Raw genomic sequence first — 23,533 nt, forward strand, 5'->3', positions numbered from 1 at the left:
CTACTTTCCCTTGATTTCCATACTCCTAAAAATTGCCAGTGGCACCATACCATTAATATCAGCCTCTTTCTCATGAGCTCCATGTACTCTGAAACAGCTACAGACTTTATACTTCCGTCTGCCTAGATCAGAACATTAAGGTCATAAGGATAGTGTGTAAGGAAGCAGCCAAAGTATGGACTGATGCACTGGGGGCGAGGGGGTAAAATGGGGCCCAGACAGGGCCACTCCCTCCACCCCAGCACCCATCAGACCCAAAACTGGGTAGGGGAAAACTCTGCTCCCTACCAGAGGGAAACTAGGAGACAGGTGGTGTCACCTCCTGCACCAGCCCCTGGCCTTGGGGAAAAACTACAGGAAGAACCAGCCAGACGCTCCAGCTGGTAGGAGGGGCTGCATAAGCAGCCAAAGCCTGGACCTTTGAACATCAGAGCCATTTCTATGGTTCTGACTGGACTTCTTCTGCTAACTGGCTATTTGGGACAGTCAACCTCAGCTTCATTCCACATCTGCCTTTCTTACCTTCTTCTGCCCTGTCCCCAACTCAACTTCCCTTTTCTTTCCAGCATAGCCCCTCCTAATTAAAGCCACCAAAAATAAAATAAAATAAAAATGGAGCTACTCACTGTCTTCACATTGTTCACACTTCTTGTGTGTTATACTCGTTCCCCTATCCTCTATCTTGTCTATTTAAGATAGTGAGCTCTTCAGGGCAGGAACTGTCTGGAGCTCTGTGTACAGAGAGTGCCTAACAATGAGGCCCCATTCTTGGTTGGTCCTTAGGCACTCACCTAATAAATATAATTAATAATAAAGTATGGATGTTTTCTTCTTCGCACCAGTAGAATACCTACAGTCTACTTTCTATGCTCAATAGGATAGTATGTAAAAGGTGAGGGACAAAAGAACAACTTTCCACCTCCCAAAAACACTAAATCTCTCAAGAGAGCTATGAGCAATAAGCAGAACACGTTAATAATACTCTTACAATCTTGCCAAATAGATTATTGCTTTGATAGCATTGCGGAGTTAGATGAAGGAAATACAGCATGCATGGCATTATAATCTCTACCCCACCAATGAAATCTTATTCAAACTTCAGTCAGGTTTCCAATTAAAGCACATCCCTATCCAAGCCAACCTGTAGAACCTTAAACAAAAAAATAAGCCATTTCAATAAAGGAAAAAAGGCCACAAGAGTAGTAATTTGTGATGACCTCCCCCCCCCCCATATATTATAGGCTATGAGGAGCTCTGAAATGTGGAACTTGTTCCAGGATTACGCTACCTCCAGCAGGTGGCACTGCTTACTTTTCAAAAACAGCATCTACTCTCGCATTTATATTTTACATAGCCTTGAGAGGTATAAGATAGCCTTGTAAAACTTATTTCTGTAGCTCTAACACTTCCCCAGGCAAAATCATAGCCCACCACTACATAGGAGTGCAAGAGCAAATTCTACCAAAAAATAGTTTAAAAAAATGCAATGAGAAGTCTTAAATCTGAGTCAATTTTTTTTTTTAATACTTAAAGAAAGTTATATTTCCAAACTTGTATTGATCCGGACACAAGGCAGCAATAGCCAGATACCAGTTCTTTCAGAAGTGAAAAGTGATTTGCAGGTGCCCAAATTGAGACATTTTAAAGGAGCCCAATTTCCAGAAACTAGGTGGCTCAGCACTAGGGTGACCAGGTGTCTGGCTTTCGACTAGAACACCCGGTCGAAAAGGGATCCTGGCGGCTCCGGTCAGCACCACCAACCAGGCCGTTAAAAGTCCGGTCGGCGGTGCTGCAGCACTAAGGCAGGCTAGTCCCTACCTGTCCTGACTGGCCCCATGCTGCACCCCAGAAGCGGCCAGCAGGTCCGGGCTCCTAGGCAGGGGGCCACAGGGCTCCGCACGCTGCCCCCCGCTGGCCAATGGGAGCTGGGGGAGTGCCTGCAGCCGAGAGCAGCATGTGGAGTCTCCTGGCCCCACCGCCTAGGACCCAGACCTGCTGGCTGCTTCCAGGGTAGGCAAGCAGCCTGCCTTAGACCCGCCACTGACTAGGAGCCCCTGGAGGTAAACCTGCTCCCCAACCCCGAGGCCCCAACCCCCTGCCCCAGCCCTGAGCCCCCCCACAAACCCAGAGCACCCTCCTGCACCCCAAACGCCTCATCCCCGGTCCCATCCCAGAGCCCACACCCCCAGCCCAGAGCCCTCACCCTCCCTGCACCACAACTACCTGCCCCAGCCCAGAGCCCCCTCCCACATCCTGAAACCCTCATCCCTGGCCCCAGCCCAGAGCCCGCATCCCCAGTTAGAGCCTTCACCCCTCCTGCACCCCAGCCCAGAGAAAGTGAGTGAGGGTGGGAGAGAGAGTGAGCCACCAAGGGAGGGGGAAACGTAGTGAGTGGGGGGCAGGGCTTGGGGGAAGGGGCAGGGCTAGGTTGTTCGGTTTTGTGCGATGAAAAAGTTGTGTGACTAGAAAGTTGGCAACCCTACTCAGCACTTTCACAAAGTCATCCCTTAGAAAGAATATCAAGCTAGGTACCTAAAAATTGAGACACATCTATGAACAAAGGAAGTTTCACAACCCACTCACCTGGTTCTGGTGCAGACCTGAAACTCCACCAGCATACTCACGGTTTGACCACAAACCATGCAAGACTGTTTATATATGGTTTAGACCTAGAAATAGGCAAAATCTGAACACAGAAGAATTTTGAGGCCTGTTGAAACATCTTTTTTTTTTTTTTTTAAAAAAGCTTGTATTACCAGTTTAATTTTTTTTTTGCCAAATTCCATTCCTTTGTTTAGAAATTTCATATTGTAGTAATTTAGATGCGAGTTCTTTTTGTAGTTGTCCCAATTAGTTTCAATAGCAAGTTTTTGATTCTTCTGTTTTCCTACTAGAAACTTGACTCCAATGCTTAATGGCTCTACAGAGATCTGTAGAGTGTGTTCTGTATTTACTATTTGTCTATGTTTTGTAGCATCTAGAATTCATCAAGTTCTCTTGAAGTGCATTATGGTTGATTTGCAAAAAAAGTGTCCTGAAGGCATGAGCTACGTAACTACATCATTTAGGCCTCAAACATTCATGAGGTAAAAATAAAATAGGGGAAGACTTAAATGACTGGACAAAAGCCACTTATTGAGTCAGCGTTAGAAGTCAGGAGTCCTTAGTAACTAGGTCCATGATGTGATCATGTTAGCAACTGGGGGGGCGGGGGGGGGGGGGCAGAAATCTAGCTACAAAAATAGATTCTCACTTTGGCCACATGGAAAGAAAAGATGCTTGATCTACAGAATTTTATTTGTACAAAAAGAAGTCAGTACGTCCCAAAACGGCAGAACTGTGCATGTTTCACTGAACTTAAGACAGACTGGATCTGTCTAGTCCAGGTGAAATGGATAAGGTAAGATTACTGTTGAGTATCAATGTGCTCACTGTCGTACAGTGGAGAATCTATAAACTACTTGCTAACACTGCCAACATAGGAAGTTTGACTGCCGTGGAACAATTATGAATCCAGTCAGTGCTGGCACAATGTACCATAATATTTCATTACTTCTAAGCCCATGTTCCACATCTTATACCCTTGGACAAATAGCCTATGTTCTCGATTTGGATATAAAGGATCAAATCTGGGACCCGTGTGTGTAGCTGTAACCCTGTTAAAGTTAAGGGAGTTGCATGCTAATTATACCATAGTTTACTTTGACCCAGGGTACCCTACATCTGTTATTTATTTATTTACTCAGTAACTTGCCATTATGAGGCTCTTGTTTTAGCAACATCTTTAACGCTACATTTAGCATTTCTTTGTCTTGCAAATGCTAAGATACACAGCATCTTTTGCTCCAGTTTCCAGCTAGCTTACATTTAGCCAGAAAAAGCAAGATTTGTGGAAACTTATCCTTATAATTGTCACAACGGTGCTTAGATAAGTTACCATAAAGTCAGACCTCATCCACTCTACATATGTTTTGCTGGCATTGCTATACCACCATCCCTCCTAGTATGGGCATCACTTATATATGCGCATACAAGTGTCTTTGCTGTTGTAAGTGTACCTACACTAGGGTTTACACTATCTTAGCTATATCAGTAAAAAGATATATAAATTCCCTCCCCCCCCCATCAATTTAGCTATGCCGGTATAAATTTTAAGTATAGATGAGGTAGGTCTCAGACTAGTCTCTTTGGAAGCTGGTTGGCTTTTGAAGATAATATACAAGCCTCCACACATTTGAAACACTTACTGCGATGTCTGTTAGTGGTGTGATTTTCAGTGACATTTCTACGCTGGCAAAAGCCCTAGCGTAGAAGAGTCCTTTTGCTAGTACAGCTTATTTTGCTCACTGAAACAGTACAAGCTATACTGAGAAAAGCAGTATTTTGCTGATGTAAGCTACACCTACACCAGAAGGATTTGCCAGTATAGCTAAACTACCAAAACTTTGTAGTGGAGACTAGGTCTTAATTGTTGCTGTTGGTTTCCAGAGGGAGTTTGAAGTTGTGGTTGACATCCAATAAAGGTTTAAGAGACCTGAGAACTCCATAATTGAGAACCAGCCCCTTAGTATAAAACTACCACAGCCAGGGTCACAGAGAGGATCCAGTTCAAGCACTTTCAGCATAAGAGAGGGAGCTGAAGTCCAGCAGGATGTTTTCTGTCAAAGGCCCTTTAACTTTGGGAACTGGTCCCGCCACTTAGTTCATAACAGTCTAAGTTTTCCCTGAAGATCAACATTCTGCAAGGCCCAACGCTCTTCAGGGCAAGGACTGACTTTTTGTTTGGCAGTTGTATAGTCCCTAGGCACTACTGTAAGACATACAAATAGTTTTTCTGGTGGAACTGCAGAAGGGTGCACACTAGGGGAGAGATATTACTACATGCACATGTTTACTGTATTGGTGGATGTGTTGGCTGCATGAGCAATGGAAAGTTACTAGAAAACACCAATAATAAATCACACCTCATTCAGAGTTACACAAGCAGCTAGCATCACCTCCAGTAAAATACCAAAATACCCACAAGAAACTCCAAGGCTTCTCACACCATGCCCTACGCCTGGAGTTGTTTCTGTGAGCCAAATTCCCACTCCAGAAAGATTTCTTTTAGTATGTACTCCAAGGTCAACTTCCACAGCTGTTCTCTGTGCCTGACTTTGATCCTGGTAACACACATTAAATTTCAGCCTCCTCTCAGCTTAACTCACTGATGCCCTATTGTGAGCCAAGTCTTACGTACCTACTAGCCTTCTTACAAAAGAAAATTCAGCCTGAAAAAAGCTGCATTATCTTTTTCCACAGCCAAGTTATACTGCATACAAAAAAGCCATGTTAAAAGAATGTTAATGTTACAAAGTCAAGCACTCAAGAAGTTAGGAAAAGCCAGGATTCAGGTTGCCTAAATCTTGTCCCCTTTACATCTATGTATTATGATTAAAGCTAAGAGATCAACTGAATTTTTTGGTTTCCGGCTGAAAAAAAATTGATTTGAAAATGTTGATTAAAAAAATTGACATTTCCCATTTTTTTCCACCATTTTTTTTCTGGCCAAAAGTATTCACCAGATTTGACACAAATTCCCAAATAGTTTGGGTGTTCCAAAAAGTAAATTTTTTTAGCAAGTACTATTCCCCGAAAAACTCTCTTATGTTAGTTATGATACAGTCTCTAACAACGTGATTATGTGAGAATTTTCCCAAAGGACCCCTACCTCATTCATAGCAGAGGCTAAATGTTGCTCAGGAAATGAGGTAGCTGGTTGATCTTTTTATACTCACAGATTAGAGTTGCCCCATCCACTATTAAATGCACACCATCCAGACTGAAATGAATATGGACTTATGACTCAGACAGTATCTGAGCCTTACACACATTAAATTAATTCGCTTTGCAATACCCCTGTGAGGTAGGGAGGAATTTTATGAAAGAGGAATTGTAGCAAAGGAAGATCAAGGCAGAAATATGCATTAGTCTCCATTAATTTGGGGTGCCTCAGTGACTGGGCACCCCGCTTGACACCACGGGTAAAACAGCACTTTATAACATTCAAAACATCGCACACATATTGACTACGTTACTCTCACAACACCTCCATTTAGTATGTGGTAATCCCATTTTCTGATGGGAAAAAATGAGGCAGAGAGGCGAAGTGCTTTGCCAAAGGCCACATAGCAATCCATTGGCAGAGTCAGGATTTCTAGCCCCATGCTCATGCCTCTAGGCCATAATGCCTTATTGCCAGAGGTAGTGAGCATTTGCAGTTCCCTCTGACCTCAGATGGGGTTTAGGGTGCTCAGCCCTTCTGAAAACCAGGCTCCTTCAAAGTGGGCATTCAGAGAGTGAGGATCCTGTAATTAGTGAACATCTTCAAAGATTTCTGTTTACGTGACTTGCTCAGAATCACAAAGAGCCAGAGATAGAACCCAGTTCTCCTGGGTGGCATTAAACTGCCTTAGGTAGGATCATTTGGTGGTTCATCATCCACCTTCCAGAGCAAATGAAGGGGGAATCCTACAGACAGCAGCCTAATTTGCTACACAACCAATTAGTACAATGAGCACTGTCTATCTTGTGTTTGGATTAGGCACTAGTCTGTGTAGCTAGAGTGCAACAGTGCAATCCAACGCTATATTATCAGTCACATGCAAGAGGGGGCAGAATTTAATGCTGCCTGTGTCAATTTTAATTCCAGCATTTCCTAACTTGAGTCCTTGACTTGCAATCATAACATTCTTTTAAACGTAGCTCTCTGTATGTAATTTCCTAGGTTTTTTTTTTTTTTTAAATACACAAAGAAAAAACCCAAATTGTTATGTGCAATTTTGCCAGTATGCAAAACCTATATTCACACTGGCCCAACTTCTCTGAAGTTTGCCAGTAGCGTATTGCAGTGACATCCAGTTACCTAATTCCGCCACAGCACATTAGTATACTATGACATAATAAATGTTAGGCTCCACTGATCAGAATTGATCAATGAGTACCCATTGTGACAGTTGGTTGTTTCATTTTTAAAAAAGGAATTATGTTTGCTTACTTGCAAATTCATAAAGTTCCATAGTCTGCAATGGTTTCCCAGTCATTTAGCACAAGTAGTTAGATTCTTTAGATGATTAAAAAGCTATTTGTAAGAAAAAATTCTGAGCTTTAACAATGTTTGAATTAGTAACTTCCCTATCAACCAGAAGATGTTTTGCACTCACAGTAAAGTGAGGGTATAACTGGTTGAAAGAACATTCTCAAAGAGTAGTTATCAGTGATTTGCTGTCAAAGTGGGGGATAGGTGGGAAATGTATCTAGTGCGGTTCTGCAGGGGTCTCTTCTGCATCCGGAACTATTCAATATTTTCATTAATGTCCTGGATAACAAGTGTAGAGTATACTTATAAAATTTGCCTTGGGAGGGGCTGTTAGCTCTTTGGAGGACAGGATTTGAATTGAAAAGGACCTTGACAAATTGGAGAGTTGGTCTAAAACTAAACAGAGGCACTTAGAATCATAGAATATCAGGGTTGGAAGGGACCTCAGGAGGTCATCTAGTCCAACCTCCTGCTCAAAGCAGGACCAATCCCCAGACAGATTTTTGCCCCAGATCCCAAAATGGCCCCCTCAAAGACTGAGCTCACAACCCTGGGTTTAGCAGGCCAATGCTCAAACCACTGAGCTATCCCTCCCCTCCCTCTTCCCCCTACCTCACTAAACCCAGGGTTATGAGTTCAAATCCATGAGGGGGTCATTCAGGGATCTGGGGCAAAAATCTGTCTGAGGGACAGTACTTGGTTCTGCTGTGAAGGTCCCTTCCAGTTCTACGAGATAGGTATATCTCACTTTAGTAGAGACAAATGCAAAGTACTACATTTTAGGAAGGAAAAAAAAAAATCAAAACACAACTGCAAAATGGGGAATAACTGGTAAGGCAGTAATCCTGCTGAAAAGGATCTAGGGGTTCTAGTAAATGGAATATGAATCAACATGATGCAGCTACAAAAAAGGCTAATATTCTGGGGTGTATTAACAGAAGTGCCATATGTAAAACATGGGAGATAATTGTCCCACTCTACTCAGCACCGATGAGACCTCAGCTGGAGCACTATGCCCAGTTCTGGGCATCACACTTTAGGCAAGGTGTGCGCAAATTGGAGAGAGTCCAGAGAAGAGCAACAAAAATGTTAAAAGATTTATCTGACCAATGAGGAAAGGTTAAAAAAAAAAAAAAAAAAAGTATGCATGTTCAGAACAAGACAAGATGACAGGGGCGGGGGGAGGACAGGGGGAAGAAGGAACCTAATAACAGTCTTCAAATATATTAAGGGTGTTATAAAGAGGACAGTGATCAGTTGTCCACTAGAGACAAGACAAGAAGTAATGTGCTTAATCTGCAGCAAGGAAATTTTTTCTAACTATAGTTAATCACTAGAATAGGCTTCCAAGGGATGTTGCTGAATCGCTGTCTTCGAAGGTTTTAAAGAATAGGTTGGACAAACACCTGTCAGGGGGAAGGGGGGTGTCTGGTATACTTGGTCATGCCTCAACGCAAGGGGGCTGGACCTGTTGACCTTTCAAGATCCCTTCCAGCCCTACAGTTCTATGATTCTCTGATTAATTTGACACTTCTGGTCTTCGAGATTAACCTCCTAAAAAATTGTGCTATTATGTAGAATAGAATATTAAGATCTTAAACTAATTCTATACTTTGCCAGACAGCTTAACCTACATTTTCTGTAATAGTGTCAGCCAATTTTTAAAACCCATTCAGTTACTAAACACCAAACCAACATTTGTTTAGGATTTATGATCACTTCTGTAATTTAGATATGCAAGCAATTTAAGCAGCCAGTCAACCTAAAATGCTGAAACACTAAGAGGCCTGCAATGACTTGAAATGGAGCATATAATCACATAAAATTGTAAATTCACTGCATGGGATATCACACAGCTTTGTTCCCTAACACTCCAGTTACAGACCTCTCAATTGCTTTTTATTTTTATTTTTTAAAACAGGTAGCAACACACACATCCCATTCAGCTGTATCCAGAAAGCTTTTGTTTAGGAGCTGGTTATAGAAATAATTTATTTTTTGTTCTACCTGGAGGCAATGGAGGGCAAAAGATAAAAGTATCCTAACAATTAATTCCTATCTTTATGGCAAACAATGGAAAGAAACCAAGGGCAGTGCAGACTGTTCTCCACCCTTCTGGCTATTTTGATAGAGACCAAGAATGTAACCCTGAAGGTCAAGGAAGATAAAAAGTCTACATGTAAGTGCTCAAATGAAGAAGTCAATGGATTAGGACATCATTTGTTTCCACCTGTGACAGTCTTAGCTTGGGTGTGGGATACAGAGCACTAGCTAGCATTGTGAATATTCCGTTTCCATAACAAAACATCCTTAGCAGTTAAAAAAAAAAAAAAAAAAAAAACTGAACACCTGACAAGCTAAACTGTTTGCAGATGAGAGGGCTGCATAATGTCAGCTATTAGAAACTACCTGCCATCATCAGAGAGATCAAAGGTGTATAGCTGATCAGAGACAGAACACAAATCAGTACAGCCTTGTTTGAAAGGAGGTGGCAGTGACTTATCTCTGTATCTAAAGATGTTCAGTGATTTTATTTGGGAGACAAATGAAGTTCTGGTATACAAATTACTAAAATTCACAGGAGGATTAGGAGACCTAAAAAGATACTGAGAATCTATAATTTAGGTAGTTTAAAGAATGCAAAAGTAATAGTAGTAATAGTTTCAGGCATGATACCTACTCTTGATTCTTCATGCCAATTTTTATCACTTACAACCAAGTTTTCTTTTGAAAGTATTTGTGTTCCCCTTGTGCAAGATCCACACTAAGAGGTTTGAAAGTACAGTTAAAGTTGGCACTTGATGGTATTTTCAGTTTCATCAAAGTAAATCAACAGATTAAGAAGAAGATATCGTCCTCCTCAAACCACATACCACTACTAGTTAAAAATCAGACTTCTGTCTGAGCTATTTAAATTGACAGTAACCCTTTAAGTTGGAAAACTGATGCATAGGCAGAGTATCTGCATTTCTCCCAAGATGTTCATTTGTGAAAGAGCAAGGAGCTTGGCTTTGTGCAATTAGTAACCGGAGACTAGATTAATGCTAGAATGCTTTGTCTGTAGTCAATATCAGATGATGGTTCTCTTGCCCATTTTAAGTATTCCCCCATGCAGCGACACTGTAATTTTCTCTTTTAAAATAAGGTTTAACAAAGCTGAGACAGGATTAAAAACCAAACAGCATAGCAAGCAATAAGATAGAGAAGTGCATTAAGAATTGTTACAAAATATAAATATACACCCTCTTGCACCAAAACAACTGTCTTTCATATTTCATATTGAAGTTTTGCAGGTACCTCAATATCTGGAGTTGGGAAACAGGGCTAAAGAGGCAGACAGCAGGGTCTTGAATGAATAACCCCCTCCAGTAAAAGGTGAAAAGTCTACACAGAGCAGAGGCGGTGCGAACCCATTGCAGGCACTAAGCAGGAATCTTTGGGGGGGCCCGACCCACACAACACACACTAAAAAAAAAAGAGAATAGGGAGCCTCCTGGAGTTGTTCGCGGCCCTAAGCAATTGCTTAGACTCCTTATACCTAGCGCCAGCTCTGACACAGAGAAACAACTTTCCAACTCTAAAAGTGATTTTAGTCCCAAGATAATTTAATTGCCCACAGCAGCAGTCTGACATTTAATTATAGCACCTCCAAAAAGGCTCTCAAACCCCTGAAGTTACTTAAATATATCTGAGGTGTCAATCACTAAGGGTGTGTCTACACTTTGAGCTAGGAGATATTTGCCCCAGATCCCTAAATGGACCCTTCAAGGATTGAACTCACAACCCTGGCTTTAACAGGCCAATGCTCAAACCACTGAGCTATCCCATACTAGTGCTAGCTCTCATCCTGTTACAGTGCTAAAGACAGCTACATTCTATGGAACACCAGCGGGGGAAGGGTGGATGGGCTAGCCAGCCCACGTATGTATCTAAGGTCCCAGCTTGGTTCTCGGGGAGGCAATCTATCTCCTCCCACAGTTTGCACTGCCATAGCTACACTCTATTTTTAGTGTACTAGTTCAGTGAGATCTAGTGGGAGTGTGTCTCCTCAAGGTGGGAATCATGACCCCAGTTCAAAGGGCAGACATACGCTTACTGGGGGAAAATAAGCAGAGCCCCAGGAGGGACAGGAGGTGTGTGGCAGAGCAAATAATCCAGGGCACCTGACTCACAGTGCTGAGCCTTACCTATGAAGTGTAATATAAATGTTAGCAACAAGTCCCTGGCTGACCATATTAATTTCCATTTGTCCACTGAGCTAGGGTCTTGACATTTGGCACAAATTCAGCATTGAAATGAGTGAAAAAAGGTTAACAACTGTCACAGAATCCTAATAACATTCTTCCAGCCAACTTGTGAGCCCATACCAAGAGCTCTTAATTAACTTAAATTGATTAAACTAAGGAGAGAAGGGTCAGATATTATGGTCTGCACAACTCAAGTTGAGGGCTGTTAACTCCATGAAGCAGAGAAGGGACAGTACAACTTGGAACCCCAATTCCTCCCCTAAGGCTAATTAAGTTTCTACTGTCCAAGTAGTTCATGTGCTATTGCACAAGAAGGAAAAGGATGATGCAGACTTCTAACTCATTACACAGGTAGTGGCGATACACCACCAGTAGTAGATTATGGATCAGTTCATTTACAGAGGAAACATCAAAGAGAACCCCAGTAAAGCTCAACTCAGGTAAAAGACATTTGATACTTGAGACTACTACTGGGGATGGCATGCTTGCTGAAGTGTTACCTTAGTGACAGTAAGTAGGGCCTGGTCTACGCTGGGGGGTTGGGTGGGAGGAAATCGATCTAAGTTATGCAACTTCAGCTACGTTATTCACATAGCTGAAGTCAACGTACTTAGATCTACTTACCGCGGTGTCTTCACTGCGGTAAGTTGACTGCTGACACTCCCCCGTCAACTCCACCTGCGCCTCTCGCTTCGGTGGAGTGCCGGAGTCGATGGGAGAGCGCTCGGCAGTCGATTTATCGCGTCTTCACTAGACGTGATAAAATCGACCCCTGCTCGATCAATTGCTTCGGAGGTAAGTGTAGACATGCCCTAAGAGACCAATACAACAGGCTAGAAAAAACAATATAAAACGTAGGCTATCATAAACTCAGTTTTTCCTACTAGAGTGGATCAATTAGGTTTACAGTTTAGGGGTTGATTTTACTAGCCAATAAAACCATATTTTTATTTAATATTCTACTTTGGCAACACAAAAGCATCAGAATTTGATCCTCTTCAGGTTTTTACCATCAGCTTAATTTAAAGGCAGAACTATCTTCTTAATACCAGAGCGGCAAGGTTAGCAATGGTTCCATGGGATGCTGAATTTACATGAGAAGTCTGAAGTTGGAGACTGAGGTGAAGAGCTTGACTCGTCATACATGACAAGATGTATTTTAAAGGCTGTAGAGATTACTTGCTTTTGAGAGGTTTCCATAATAATGAATGATATTTCAAAGACACGTATCTCCAGAGATTTCCCCTTGGGGGTTGGAGGGAGGGAGGGAAGAGAATCAGACACCACCTCTTAACTAATCTATGGTACCTACCCCTACACATGCCAAGTGCTATTTCTATTCTATTCCTCCCGTTAGAAAACTAGGAAGACCAGTGGTGTTAGACCTGATTTTATATCTGACATATGAGGGGAAATGGCTGTTCCAAGCAATGCAAGACTGGCATCACAACCAGAGCAGATGCACAAACATAAATTGCCAGTTCTGCTGTTGGGAATGGGTGTCACAGTCAGTGCAGAAGAGAGTTATAGTATCTATCAAAGTGCACCAATTGCATTGTTTAGATCATTAGGAGATACGCACTCATTGAATGGAATTCCTATACTCCTAAATAAATGACTGATGCATTATGCACCTAGCAGCACCACACTCGACACCGTTTAAATAAAACAAATTAAGTTGTGGTATTTCATTTGGCAGATGCATGTGCGATAACTAGAGGATGCGCTGAATCTAAGACACACACATACAGCTGTGTGACAACAGAAGGTACATTTGTATAGAGAGCACATACTTTGACAACCTATACATGGAGAGCTGATGCAAGAGGATGACCAGAGTAAGAGTATTAGCTGCCCATACATGGAAATGGGAGTCAGGAAAAAAACTAGGCAGCAAGATGTAAATGTTCAGTTACCTATGATCCCGAATTAAGAGATTCTCATTTGCTTCCCACCTGTATGATAAAAAGTTTGAAGGGACCCCACTAGAGCAGGGGTTGGCAACCTCTGGCACGCGGCTCGCCAGGATAAGCACCCTGGCGGGCCGGGCCAGTTTGTTTACCTGCCGTGTCGGCAGGTTCGGCCGATCGCAGCTCCCACTGGCCGCGGTTTGCCTAGACCTAGGGCGGTGGGAAGCGGTGCTGGCCAAAGGACCTTATGAACCTTAGTAGAGAAACTGGAGATAAAAATATATTCTTCAAATCAACAGTTTGTCTCCTTTTGAGCCAAAACCTGCCATGAAACACTTAAATACAAACTGATACTTTCTCAGCTGTCTTGAGTTTAAATAGTTCCAGCTTACTAAAGAGGTTGGTCCAAAGTTAAGTGGACCAGCTCCAGCGCCTGTCTTCTTCACAAACATTGAGCATCAGAAGTCATTTCCCCTTCAATATGCCTCCAGGGTCCATTACAAATATGATGGTAGCTCTTAGAAGTTTTCAGAACCCGTTCTTTCTCTAGGTCATTGAATAAGATCTCTCACTCTCACACACACACACACACACACACACACACACACGAAATTTTAGCACTTTCCAACTTTTGGCTCGTTTTAAAAGGGTGATTTAAAGATTATTTTTATTTACATTATTGAGTTGCCTAAAGGCACCCGCCCTTGTGCTAAGCTCTGTACAACCATGAAAGATGGTCTCTGCCCTAAAGACCTTACCTCTTAATACAAACATAGAAATGTGGGGCTGGAACACAGATGACCTCTTGAGGTCCCTTCCCTGTCCTGAAGCAGGATTATAAAAATTCAGATTTAACACTGCTGGATTACAGTCAGATTTGGTTCTCTTGCCTGCAAACACTGAGCACACATGCTTCTTTACTTAAGTCACAAGAGTAGAATTATGCATGTGCTGAAATGTTTGCAGGATGAGGATCACAGTTCTTATCATAAAGTTATGGGGGGCTGATTCCCTCATGTTGAGAGTTTCCACTTAGTAAAAATGTATCTAGATAAGAATAGATGCCCAAAAGGATAGCTGGTCAGCTGGGGAAAATAAGTAGAAAAAACACCCACCCACGTGCACACTAAATGGCTTCTGGTCTGTTTCTTCTCTTTTCAAATCACTAGCAGCCTTATGTACAGAATTTTCCAGTTAACTCAATTACTGGTCAATTTGTTCCTCCTGTAATTTGATTCAAACCTCTGGGACCAGATTTTTTTTTCTCTAAACTAAAAATAGCACATTCTCTTCTTTGTTCAGTTCTTGTTTTAAGCAGATATCTCAGTCAATGGGTTTAGAAAGTGGCCATATAAACTAAGGAGAAGGCCAAACCTCCATGCAAGCTGTTATATACTGTACCCTGGAAGTAATAAAGATAACAAGATTAGACACAAAGTAATAAGAACGGATTTATCTGAAATAAGGTGGAAGGTACTATAAGAAGTTAGTTGGGAAGTAGAGGCTCACCTTCACATGCAATTACAGTAAACCTTTTTTGCACTGATAGTTGCAGTAAGTTATATAAATGCTGTTGGCATTGTGCAAAGACTCATGGAAATCTGGCTGCTTTTGGCATTGATTTCTTCAGTACCAATGGGAATGTCTCCTACTGACCACTCAATTTATGTACTGCTTTTTCATTCTACTTTTTAAATTCAGGACTTATTTGTACCTCCACAAAGCAGGCTTGAGTTCTGATAATAGCACATCCTGATGACACTGGTGTTTTCCCAGTACTGCAGTGAAAGACAATCCAGAGTGTTGATAATTACTAGGCACACTCATTGGCTGCCAAAGAAAAATATAGAAGTCACCACTGTGGGCAGCAAGTCAGAGATTTGTGGAAGTAAGCCAATCAAAGCTTGGGGGAGGAGGGACACACAAGGAATAGGCCATACTGGCATATGAGCCCTAACTAAAGCTATTTAGATTAAATTGGAATAGGAATGCTGGAGAAGGGGGATTAGCAAGTACCACTCAGACTATGTCTATGCCAGTCATTAAAGCAGCACACAAAATAGTCAACTAGAGTGGATTTTATGGATCTACATGGTATGCGGGCAGGGGAGTTTTTGTTATCTCTAGACACTATTGAGCCTACAAAAGTCATATTTTTGCTATTAACTTGTGAATTTAAATTGGGAATCTGCCCTAAGAATAGAGTTCAATGACTGTGAGCGCTCTTTGGAAATCTAGAAAATTGATTGTTTATATGCTTAAAACCAGCATCTACATCACTTTAACTCAGGCAAGATCTTCTAATGTGAACAAGGAAGACCTAAGGACTAGTCATATCACACTCTGTTGTCTGCTAATAAAACATAATCTGGCTATGGCGTGAGGTATAGCACTGTTCATTCTAGTTTTGAATAGGAAAGTAAAGAACTCCTGTGACATACAGAATTTTAGACTTTACAGCAGAGCAGAAATAGTCTCTGAAGAGGAAAATTGTATATGCGTGCTAAGAAAAAGGGGTTGTAATACATCTGTATAGGCAGCAAGAAGAATTTGACAGTTTGTACCTGAAGAATATGCTAGTAGTTTACCTAATACGTTATTTATTTATTTTTAAGAAGTTACAATCAAGTGCTGCTTATTTGCGTTCAACTACTAAACACTGAATAGTAAGTAGTTGTGAGACCTCTCAAAAAAAGTAACTGGGAGGTATAAATACAATGCATTATAAAATGATAACCACCACCTTCAACCGTCCCCTAGTGATGGGTTTGACACTACTTAATGATTTTCTAGAAAAACAATTGAGCTTTCATAAGGAGGCTGAAGTGCAAATAAAAGGGAATAGAAACAGTAGCGGCACAAGCTTAAGGGTTTAACCCTGCTGAAGTTTGAAAGATTCATTCATTCAATTGATTTGTACTGGGAGCCTGCTGCACATTTCCATTATCTTCCACATGGTGAGCCACCTCTCTTTGCTGGGCAGTATAGCTAAGCTTGATAAATAGCATGAATAACTTCATGAACATCCTAGTGGGAAGGGTAGACTAACTTCTGCGGCACCCCTCTCTAGCAGCACAACCAGAGGGAGAGGGGAAATGTCGGCTGGGCTATCTGGTCAGACTACTGGGGGGAACATGAGCATGAGGCTCCCTCCCACTACAACTCCCATGAGGCACAGCAGAGGCAGACTGCTATCTACCCAAAATATTTTGACATTTCCAAATCAATGCTTCTCAGAACTTTTTGTTCCACAAAAGGTTTTGCTGTTTTGACTTTTCACCCTCATTGGGGATCAAGACAAAAATGTCAAAATATAAAAATTTCTGGTGGGTCTAGTAAAAGACCCCATAAATGACATTGTGATGAGATTTTCACCGAAGCACTCTTAGCTACAATTGCCCTCGCTCTCTCCTTCTGCACCCTTTGCCGTTGGGCAGTGAACAGACTGCTATCCTTCAGCATACATACCACACTATGCAAGTGAAAAATATTGAATATTGCTCTTATTTTTATGTGGAACTGAGATACGGTTAAGTGGCCTGCCGTTTTCTCAAATCTTCCTTTGACCATTTCCCCCGCTCCCCCCAAAAAAGTGCAACTTTAGTTGACCCAGTCTAATCATGCTATTACTTCCTCTTTTCTCCTCGTGGTTTTAAAGATGGTAAATAACTGTTCTGATATACTTTGTCACTTTCCTTAATAACCCTTCAATAAACACCATATAATTTCAATGCTTGGTTTTTTACCCCATCTTCTATTTTTGTTATGATTTCCCAGAACTGAATCATTTTTTCAAACAATATTCTGCTTCCTGAATACTGAAACAGAGCATGAGCATTTCAGCCTTTTCCATGTCTTCAAATTTTACACCGTTTGTTGATGTCTCTTATTTCTTTATTCTCAATGGCTTCAATCTTACAAAATCTCTAAGGGCTATGGCACGTCACACAAGTTTTCAGAGGTACAGGAAAATACTCCCCAATTCATGTTGTCTGAGGACTGTACTTGTATGCTTTACCTTTAAATGGAGGGATCATTCAGTATTAATATCAAACAATGGTTTCAGTCCAAAGTACTTGTTGCTCATGGAAGTGACTCATACCAGAAAAGTGTATTGGAAATAACAAAAATACTATTTTTATAGCTATTGTAAAAATAATTGTATACAAGAACTGCAAGTTGCAAGACTCCTTAACTTGAGGGAATGTACTCCCAATTCCCCTACCTCACCCTCAAATGTTTAGCCTTTTTTAAAAAAAGAAATGGCTGTCTCTGTGGAAGGATGATTCGGCTGCAAACAAGTACTTGGAATGTCTGTAGTATGAAAGAGCTTATTTAGGTAGATACATTTGGCAAGGGTTTCTCAGCCCTCAGATAAAGCTCTCACTTGTGCCCTCTTTTTCCAGCTTACAGGGAATAGAAGAGATTCAGATTCCTCAGCAGAGTACAGGCCATGGGAAGAAAGCATGATTTAGAACTGGAAGCACTTGTACCAAAGCTGTTCACTTATAAAAGAGAGGAGGGGTTGTAGTTTATGAGCAGCTGGTAAACTAATGATTGATAGAAACTGTTAAGTCTGCTGCATTCAGAGAACCTAACTTTCATTGGGGTCAAACATGAAATGGCAATGAGTGGGCATATACAATAGCATAACAAATATGGGATGCTGAAAGTTTTGTTGTATATTAGTTGTCTAATTTTGTGAAATGCAGCACTATCTAAAATAGTTCATCCAGATCTAAAGAGGCCAAATTCCTTCAGAACTTCTGCTCAGGTTAAAGAGTTGCTAAAGCGTGATTTCCCAAACTGTGGTACATGTACTGCTGGTGGTAGGTGAGAGAAGTTCAAGTACCTGGTGTGAATCAGGCAGAGTAGAGACCTGAAGCTAGGTCTCCCACATTGTAGTGAGTGCCTGTACCACCAGGCTCATGCTCTCTCTGGTTGTGACCAGAAATTCCACCCTGGACCTAAGAAACCTTTCCTAATGAAAGCTTCTCAAAACTGGTACATTCCCACGCAATATTTCAGTTTTCACAAGTGAGCATTTTATGATACAAACATTTTGTCTAAGAATTCCAACAAGCTCAGAACCTGTTCAGTGTTGAAGGACTTTTGCTCTACAGTTACTGGAGAAGAGTGCACTTTTCATAGGTTTGTAGAGTCGTGTATGAGCAGGTCATAATACCAGAGAGAACCAGCATGTAACTCGACATAGTAATTTAGCATTAACAGTTGTTTACATTTTCGTAGTGCTATAAAAGCATTAAGCTAGGTTATTTTTCCACTGTAAAAAGGGGGAGGAGCAGCAGCAGTTAAATGAAATGTCAGAGGCCACACAATCTGTGGGAGAGTCAGGATTAGAATGCTGACATTTCTGGTTCCTAGTCCTTTGCTCAGTCCATGCTCCCTATACAAACAGTATGATTACAATATGTATCCATGTTAGCATTCAAGTTCACTTGCAAACTAAATACCAGCTATATTTACCCTGATTATTTCAGTTTTAGCAGAAAACTGAGAAGTGGATTTGAGACACGACTTGACAGTTTCTATTCATCTGCTGCAGAATAAGGAACACTGTTTTTGGGTCCAACAAAATTGGCCTTTACTTACTCATTGATAGCATATTATTAATTATATCAAATATTGGCCTTATTGTTCAAGTGTCCCTTAGAGCAGCCACTGACATTATGGAACACATTCCATTTAACCACAATTGTTAAATACGTCGGAGTAGTTTGCAGGACTCAAAGTAGTTCAGGCAGAGAAATATCAGGTGCCAAATAAGTCTTCATGTGATTACTGAGAGTAACAAAGGAGAGGCGATAACTGGAATTACTGCAGAGTGTACCCAGAGATCTGAATCCTTAATTTGCTGGAGCACAATGAAGGTACATAACAATGACGAACACAAGTTACAATTTGTGAATATCTAAATAGAGCCCATGTATGGGCCTTTTCGGATAGCATAATGCCAAAGCAGAAATATTGAATACTTTTGCTGAACCACTCGCAGGCTTCCAACATACCAGTTATGTGGGACAAACTATTTCAAGTGCTGTCGCACATAGAGAGTAGATCACTTTGAACATGATTTCCAAGAAATCTCAGAAGGTTAAGGCCAAGGAGCGAGTGTACATTATGCATGGGCACACAGTGACGATGGTTCTGAGAATCATAATTAGTATCATGAAGGAAGGTGACTAAGCTATACCCAAGACAAATCAGGATTGATTTATTGATGGTACTCCCAATGTCATCACACTAGTGTTATATATTCACTTGAATTAGATTATATTAAATCCACATTAGGAAAACAGGAGTGGATGCGGGGTGGAGGGGGGGAAAAAAGTGTTTATCTATTAAGAATATCAGGAGGCTTCTTGACCTAGGAAAAGGACTTCTGGCATCAGAAAGTGAGGCTTCCCAGGTCTTCAACATAATCAAGATCCTAACTCTATCTCAATGAGCACTATTAAGCATCAACAGGTTTACATTCTAATTCCGTGGCATGTGTCTGAGAAGACAGTAACTTTTTGGAAGAAGTCCTACATCTGGTTACAAAGAAGGAAATCTACTGATGGCTTCAAAGAATGCCATTTAAATCAAGTCTGTCAAGGGCTTTCGATGGGACAAGGAAGCTTTAGTTAGAGTGTGGGTAAGGCAGTCTGAGGTGAACAAAAAATGGAATGTTGCGTGCCTGCACAGTCATGCAGAAATACGAAGTGCATACAGTGTCCAGGATATCTGTTTGTGGGTAGGCTCAGATTGTAAAAGAATTCAAGAACGTAAACTACTTTTGAAAACTTAAGTAGTCTGGGAGGTTTGCAAATCATGGAATTCAAATCTTGCTGATCTTGACAAATAAACAGAGAAACTAAATTTCCAGCATTTTTTAGAAAAGTTAACTTAATCCTGTTGCACATTGTTAATGGTGCCTTATTATTGTATTGACTGTGTCAAGGTTAACGGCTGCATTAAACTAATGCAACTAATGTGAGCCCTGCCATAATTAATATATGGATACTGTTATAGAAAAAAATCCTACAGAATGTAAACTATCCTTTTTCTTGGAGTTTGAATCACTCCATAGGAAATACACAGTGTTTAAGTGCTATAGAGATGTATAAAGTTTTTATAGAACCCAACTGTCTATGACAAGGTCTATGTATTTGTCTAAACGCTAACCCCATGGGGGCCCGATCCAGGTTATACTCCAGGAGCTCTCAAATGTCACAACTAACCTCATTAATAGGGACAAGAAATAAAGCGGTTATGGGACTTTTCATAAGGGAAATAATTACTCAAGCTATATGAAAAATTTCACTTTTGTTTAGGCATTATGACATGAATTCAGGGTTCTCCTTTTCCTGTAAGAGTTGATATAGAACACACAAAGCAGGTAAGGATGTCACTCCTCTTGCCAATCTATATGTATCAACTCTTCCAGAAGAATGAGTACTCTGAAGCTAGGTCCTGACAAGGAATAGCTTTCAAACTAGATTTGTAATACAGTATTACAGGCGTTTTAGTAATTAAAAAACCTGTTTTGGTGAAAAACTTAAAGCAGCTGCACAAATGGAGAAACTATATCACTAAAGGATCTCCTGGTCGTCTTCATTCATAGCTCACGAAGCAGTTTGCAAAGAGGAGGATATAAACAATTAAACGTTTTCAACTTTCACATTACCAGGTGCAGAAACAAATACTTCAGAACATACACTTCTAGGGTTCCCTTCCCAGCATCTTGACCAGACGTAATTCCACCCCATTCCTTACCTTGGTGATTTAAAGAGATGCGATTAGATGGTTCTTGGAATCCTGGTTCCACCAGATCTCTCCGAGTGTGAGCTGAAGTCTGATCTACGTTATCCTAAAAACACAAACAGCAGAAAATCTGATCAAAATATGCATTTTGTATTCTCCATAATCTAAGATCCTGGGAGCTAAGGCAATTTGATATAAAAGAGCTGAAGAAAGTTTTCTTCATTGGGTTGCGCTATAAAGTTCTTATAGATGACAAAGCTGTGAATCCTAATTCCAAGAACTGTGGTTTAGGATTTATAGTTCATTAACCAGAACAGTCCAGACAAACAGATTCAGTAGCAAACCCTAACGGTAGCAAACCCTAACGGAATAAGAGGTTCAGTTTAGATATTCATCCAAAAGTCCAGATATTATTCCAGTTCTCTATTTTGGCAAACTCACAAGATCAGGCTTGAAAAGCTTTAATGCTTTCACTGGGTCAAAAAATATCATAACTTCTTGTAAGCCTTCTGTACTTCTGCCTAAAACCAAGACTTGCAGGGAGCAGGAAAACGGGGGAATCAAAAAAACAGGATTAACTTCATTTGGTTTACCAAAGTCAGCATTTGAAGGGAAATTAGAGTAGATTCATATTTCACCTGAACCATTTTATCAATGTGTAAACACCTAACATTTCTAGTTTGTTGAAACATTCCAGATTGAGAGTTAATTTACATTCTAGTATTCCAGGGTGAGAATGGTCTATAGCTCATGACAAGAATTTAGTCCATGCCTCCTTAAAGGCTGTTTCTAACAGAGGCTGTTTCTAACTCAGTGCCAGTTAATATTAGAAAGTCTCAGACTTGCTGCTTGAAAGACTTAAAGTCAGTATGTATGAAATCTATCAATTCACAAGTTTATAGATGTTGACAACTCAAGAAATGCTAACGGCTTCATAGAATAGTTTTCTATTGAAGTTTTACATGTAAAAGTGAAGTTTTAAAATATCCCTATCTATCTAGTTGTATAATATTCCAAACCCTACAAAATGATACAGTACAAGTTAAGATCTTGACATCCACGCCTTCATACTGGCCATACATATACACCCAGACCTTCCATCTTTTCTGCTAATCTTCCCGTGACATTTCTTGTGCCACTTGTGCTACCTTATTTTGAATTCAAACTAGTTCTCTCTTAGGGTACGTCTACACTACCCGCCGGATCGGCGGGTAGCGATCAATCTATCGGGATCAATATATCGCGTGTAGTGTAGACGCGATAAATCGATCCCCGATCGCTCTCCCGTCGACTGCTGAACTCCAGCTCGGCAAGAGGCAGAAGCAAAGTCGACGGGGCAGCGGCGGCTGTCGATCCCGTGCCGCAAGGACGCGAAGTAAGTGGTTCTAAGTCTATCTAATATACGTCGACTTCAGCTACGCTATTCTCGTAGCTGAAGTTGCGTATCTTAGATCGATCCCCCTCTCCCCCCCAGTGTAGACCAGGCCATAGTCTCATCCTAAAACCACAAGAAGTTTCCTGCTGACATGAAATCCTATTTACCCTTCTCTTTTCAGCACTTGTTAATCCTTCTATTTTAACACTTCAGTGTAATTAACTAATGTAATGTGTAGTGCTTTTAGAATGGTGGTGCTTTCACTGCAATGCATGTAGTTTTCCTTTCTACTTGTATGAAAGAAGAGATCATGGCTATTGCCAAAAAACCTTAGCATTGTATCTTTGGGAGGTGGGGGGGGCTCTGAAGGTAGGGTAAGACAGACAAATTATCTTATATTAATGCAGAAACCCCTGAAGCTATCCTTAAAGGAGTTTGAGCCAAGAACTCAAACCTGAAATTAACTGCAACTCAGCTATTCCAAACCCAGTACTGGACCAGGCTTAAGCGCTAAGCATCTCAGACAGAGAATAAAGCAGAATGATCTTCCATACTGTGCAGTGTAATGACAGCCAGAACTCTAGTGTGTGTTCCACCCCACAGAATATCAGACTTCAATTTTCAGCAGGTGGCTAGATGCATGTGAGAGACTGTTGCCAACAGGCAAACTCATTACAATCAATACAACACTTTCACGGTATTTATCCATGAAGGGTAGCATGTGAGGTGTCTACTGAAAACTTGTAACTTACCAGTACTCCTAATCATTGTGAGATGTGCACATGGTTAATATTTAAGGAACATGTAACCATACTGAAAACTAACTCCAAGACCCCGTAAGTCAGGCATAGACACCAGGAAACCATAAGTCTTGGTGAGGGCCCATTCAAGTGGGAGGTAGTTGTCACTACTCCCCAGTAAGGTAATGCAAGGCTCAATTGTCTACCCTTGCTCCATCCCAGCACATTCAATGGAAAACCATCAAAGACAGCTGCAAACAATCAGAATCACTTGGAGGTAAAAAAGGAACATTGTAACAGACAGGGGATCGCCCTGCCTGTGAATAAAGACAAAAGACTCATTTTCAGTATATCACAGGGTGGGGAGAGGCACTCTGCATCCGTTCACTGAGGAGACATCTTGTTGGGCGGGAGTG

The 23,533-nt window shown here is 41.1% G+C and overlaps 1 protein-coding gene across 1 annotated transcript in view; it reads right to left on the bottom strand.

Annotated features, from left to right (window-relative positions):
- Positions 1–23,533, bottom strand: part of LOC112117076 (growth factor receptor-bound protein 10) — a 193,279-nt gene that overhangs the window by 86,671 nt on the left and 83,075 nt on the right. The window contains exon 3 of the mRNA XM_026654111.1: positions 21,015–21,108. Within this exon, the coding sequence (XP_026509896.1) occupies positions 21,015–21,108 (94 nt within the window). The remainder of the gene's footprint in view (positions 1–21,014; positions 21,109–23,533) is intronic.

The sequence above is a fragment of the Terrapene carolina genome, unplaced genomic scaffold, assembly GCF_002925995.2.
Source record: "Terrapene carolina triunguis isolate 2854851 unplaced genomic scaffold, T_m_triunguis-2.0 Scaffold180, whole genome shotgun sequence".
Taxonomy (NCBI): domain Eukaryota; kingdom Metazoa; phylum Chordata; order Testudines; family Emydidae; genus Terrapene; species Terrapene triunguis.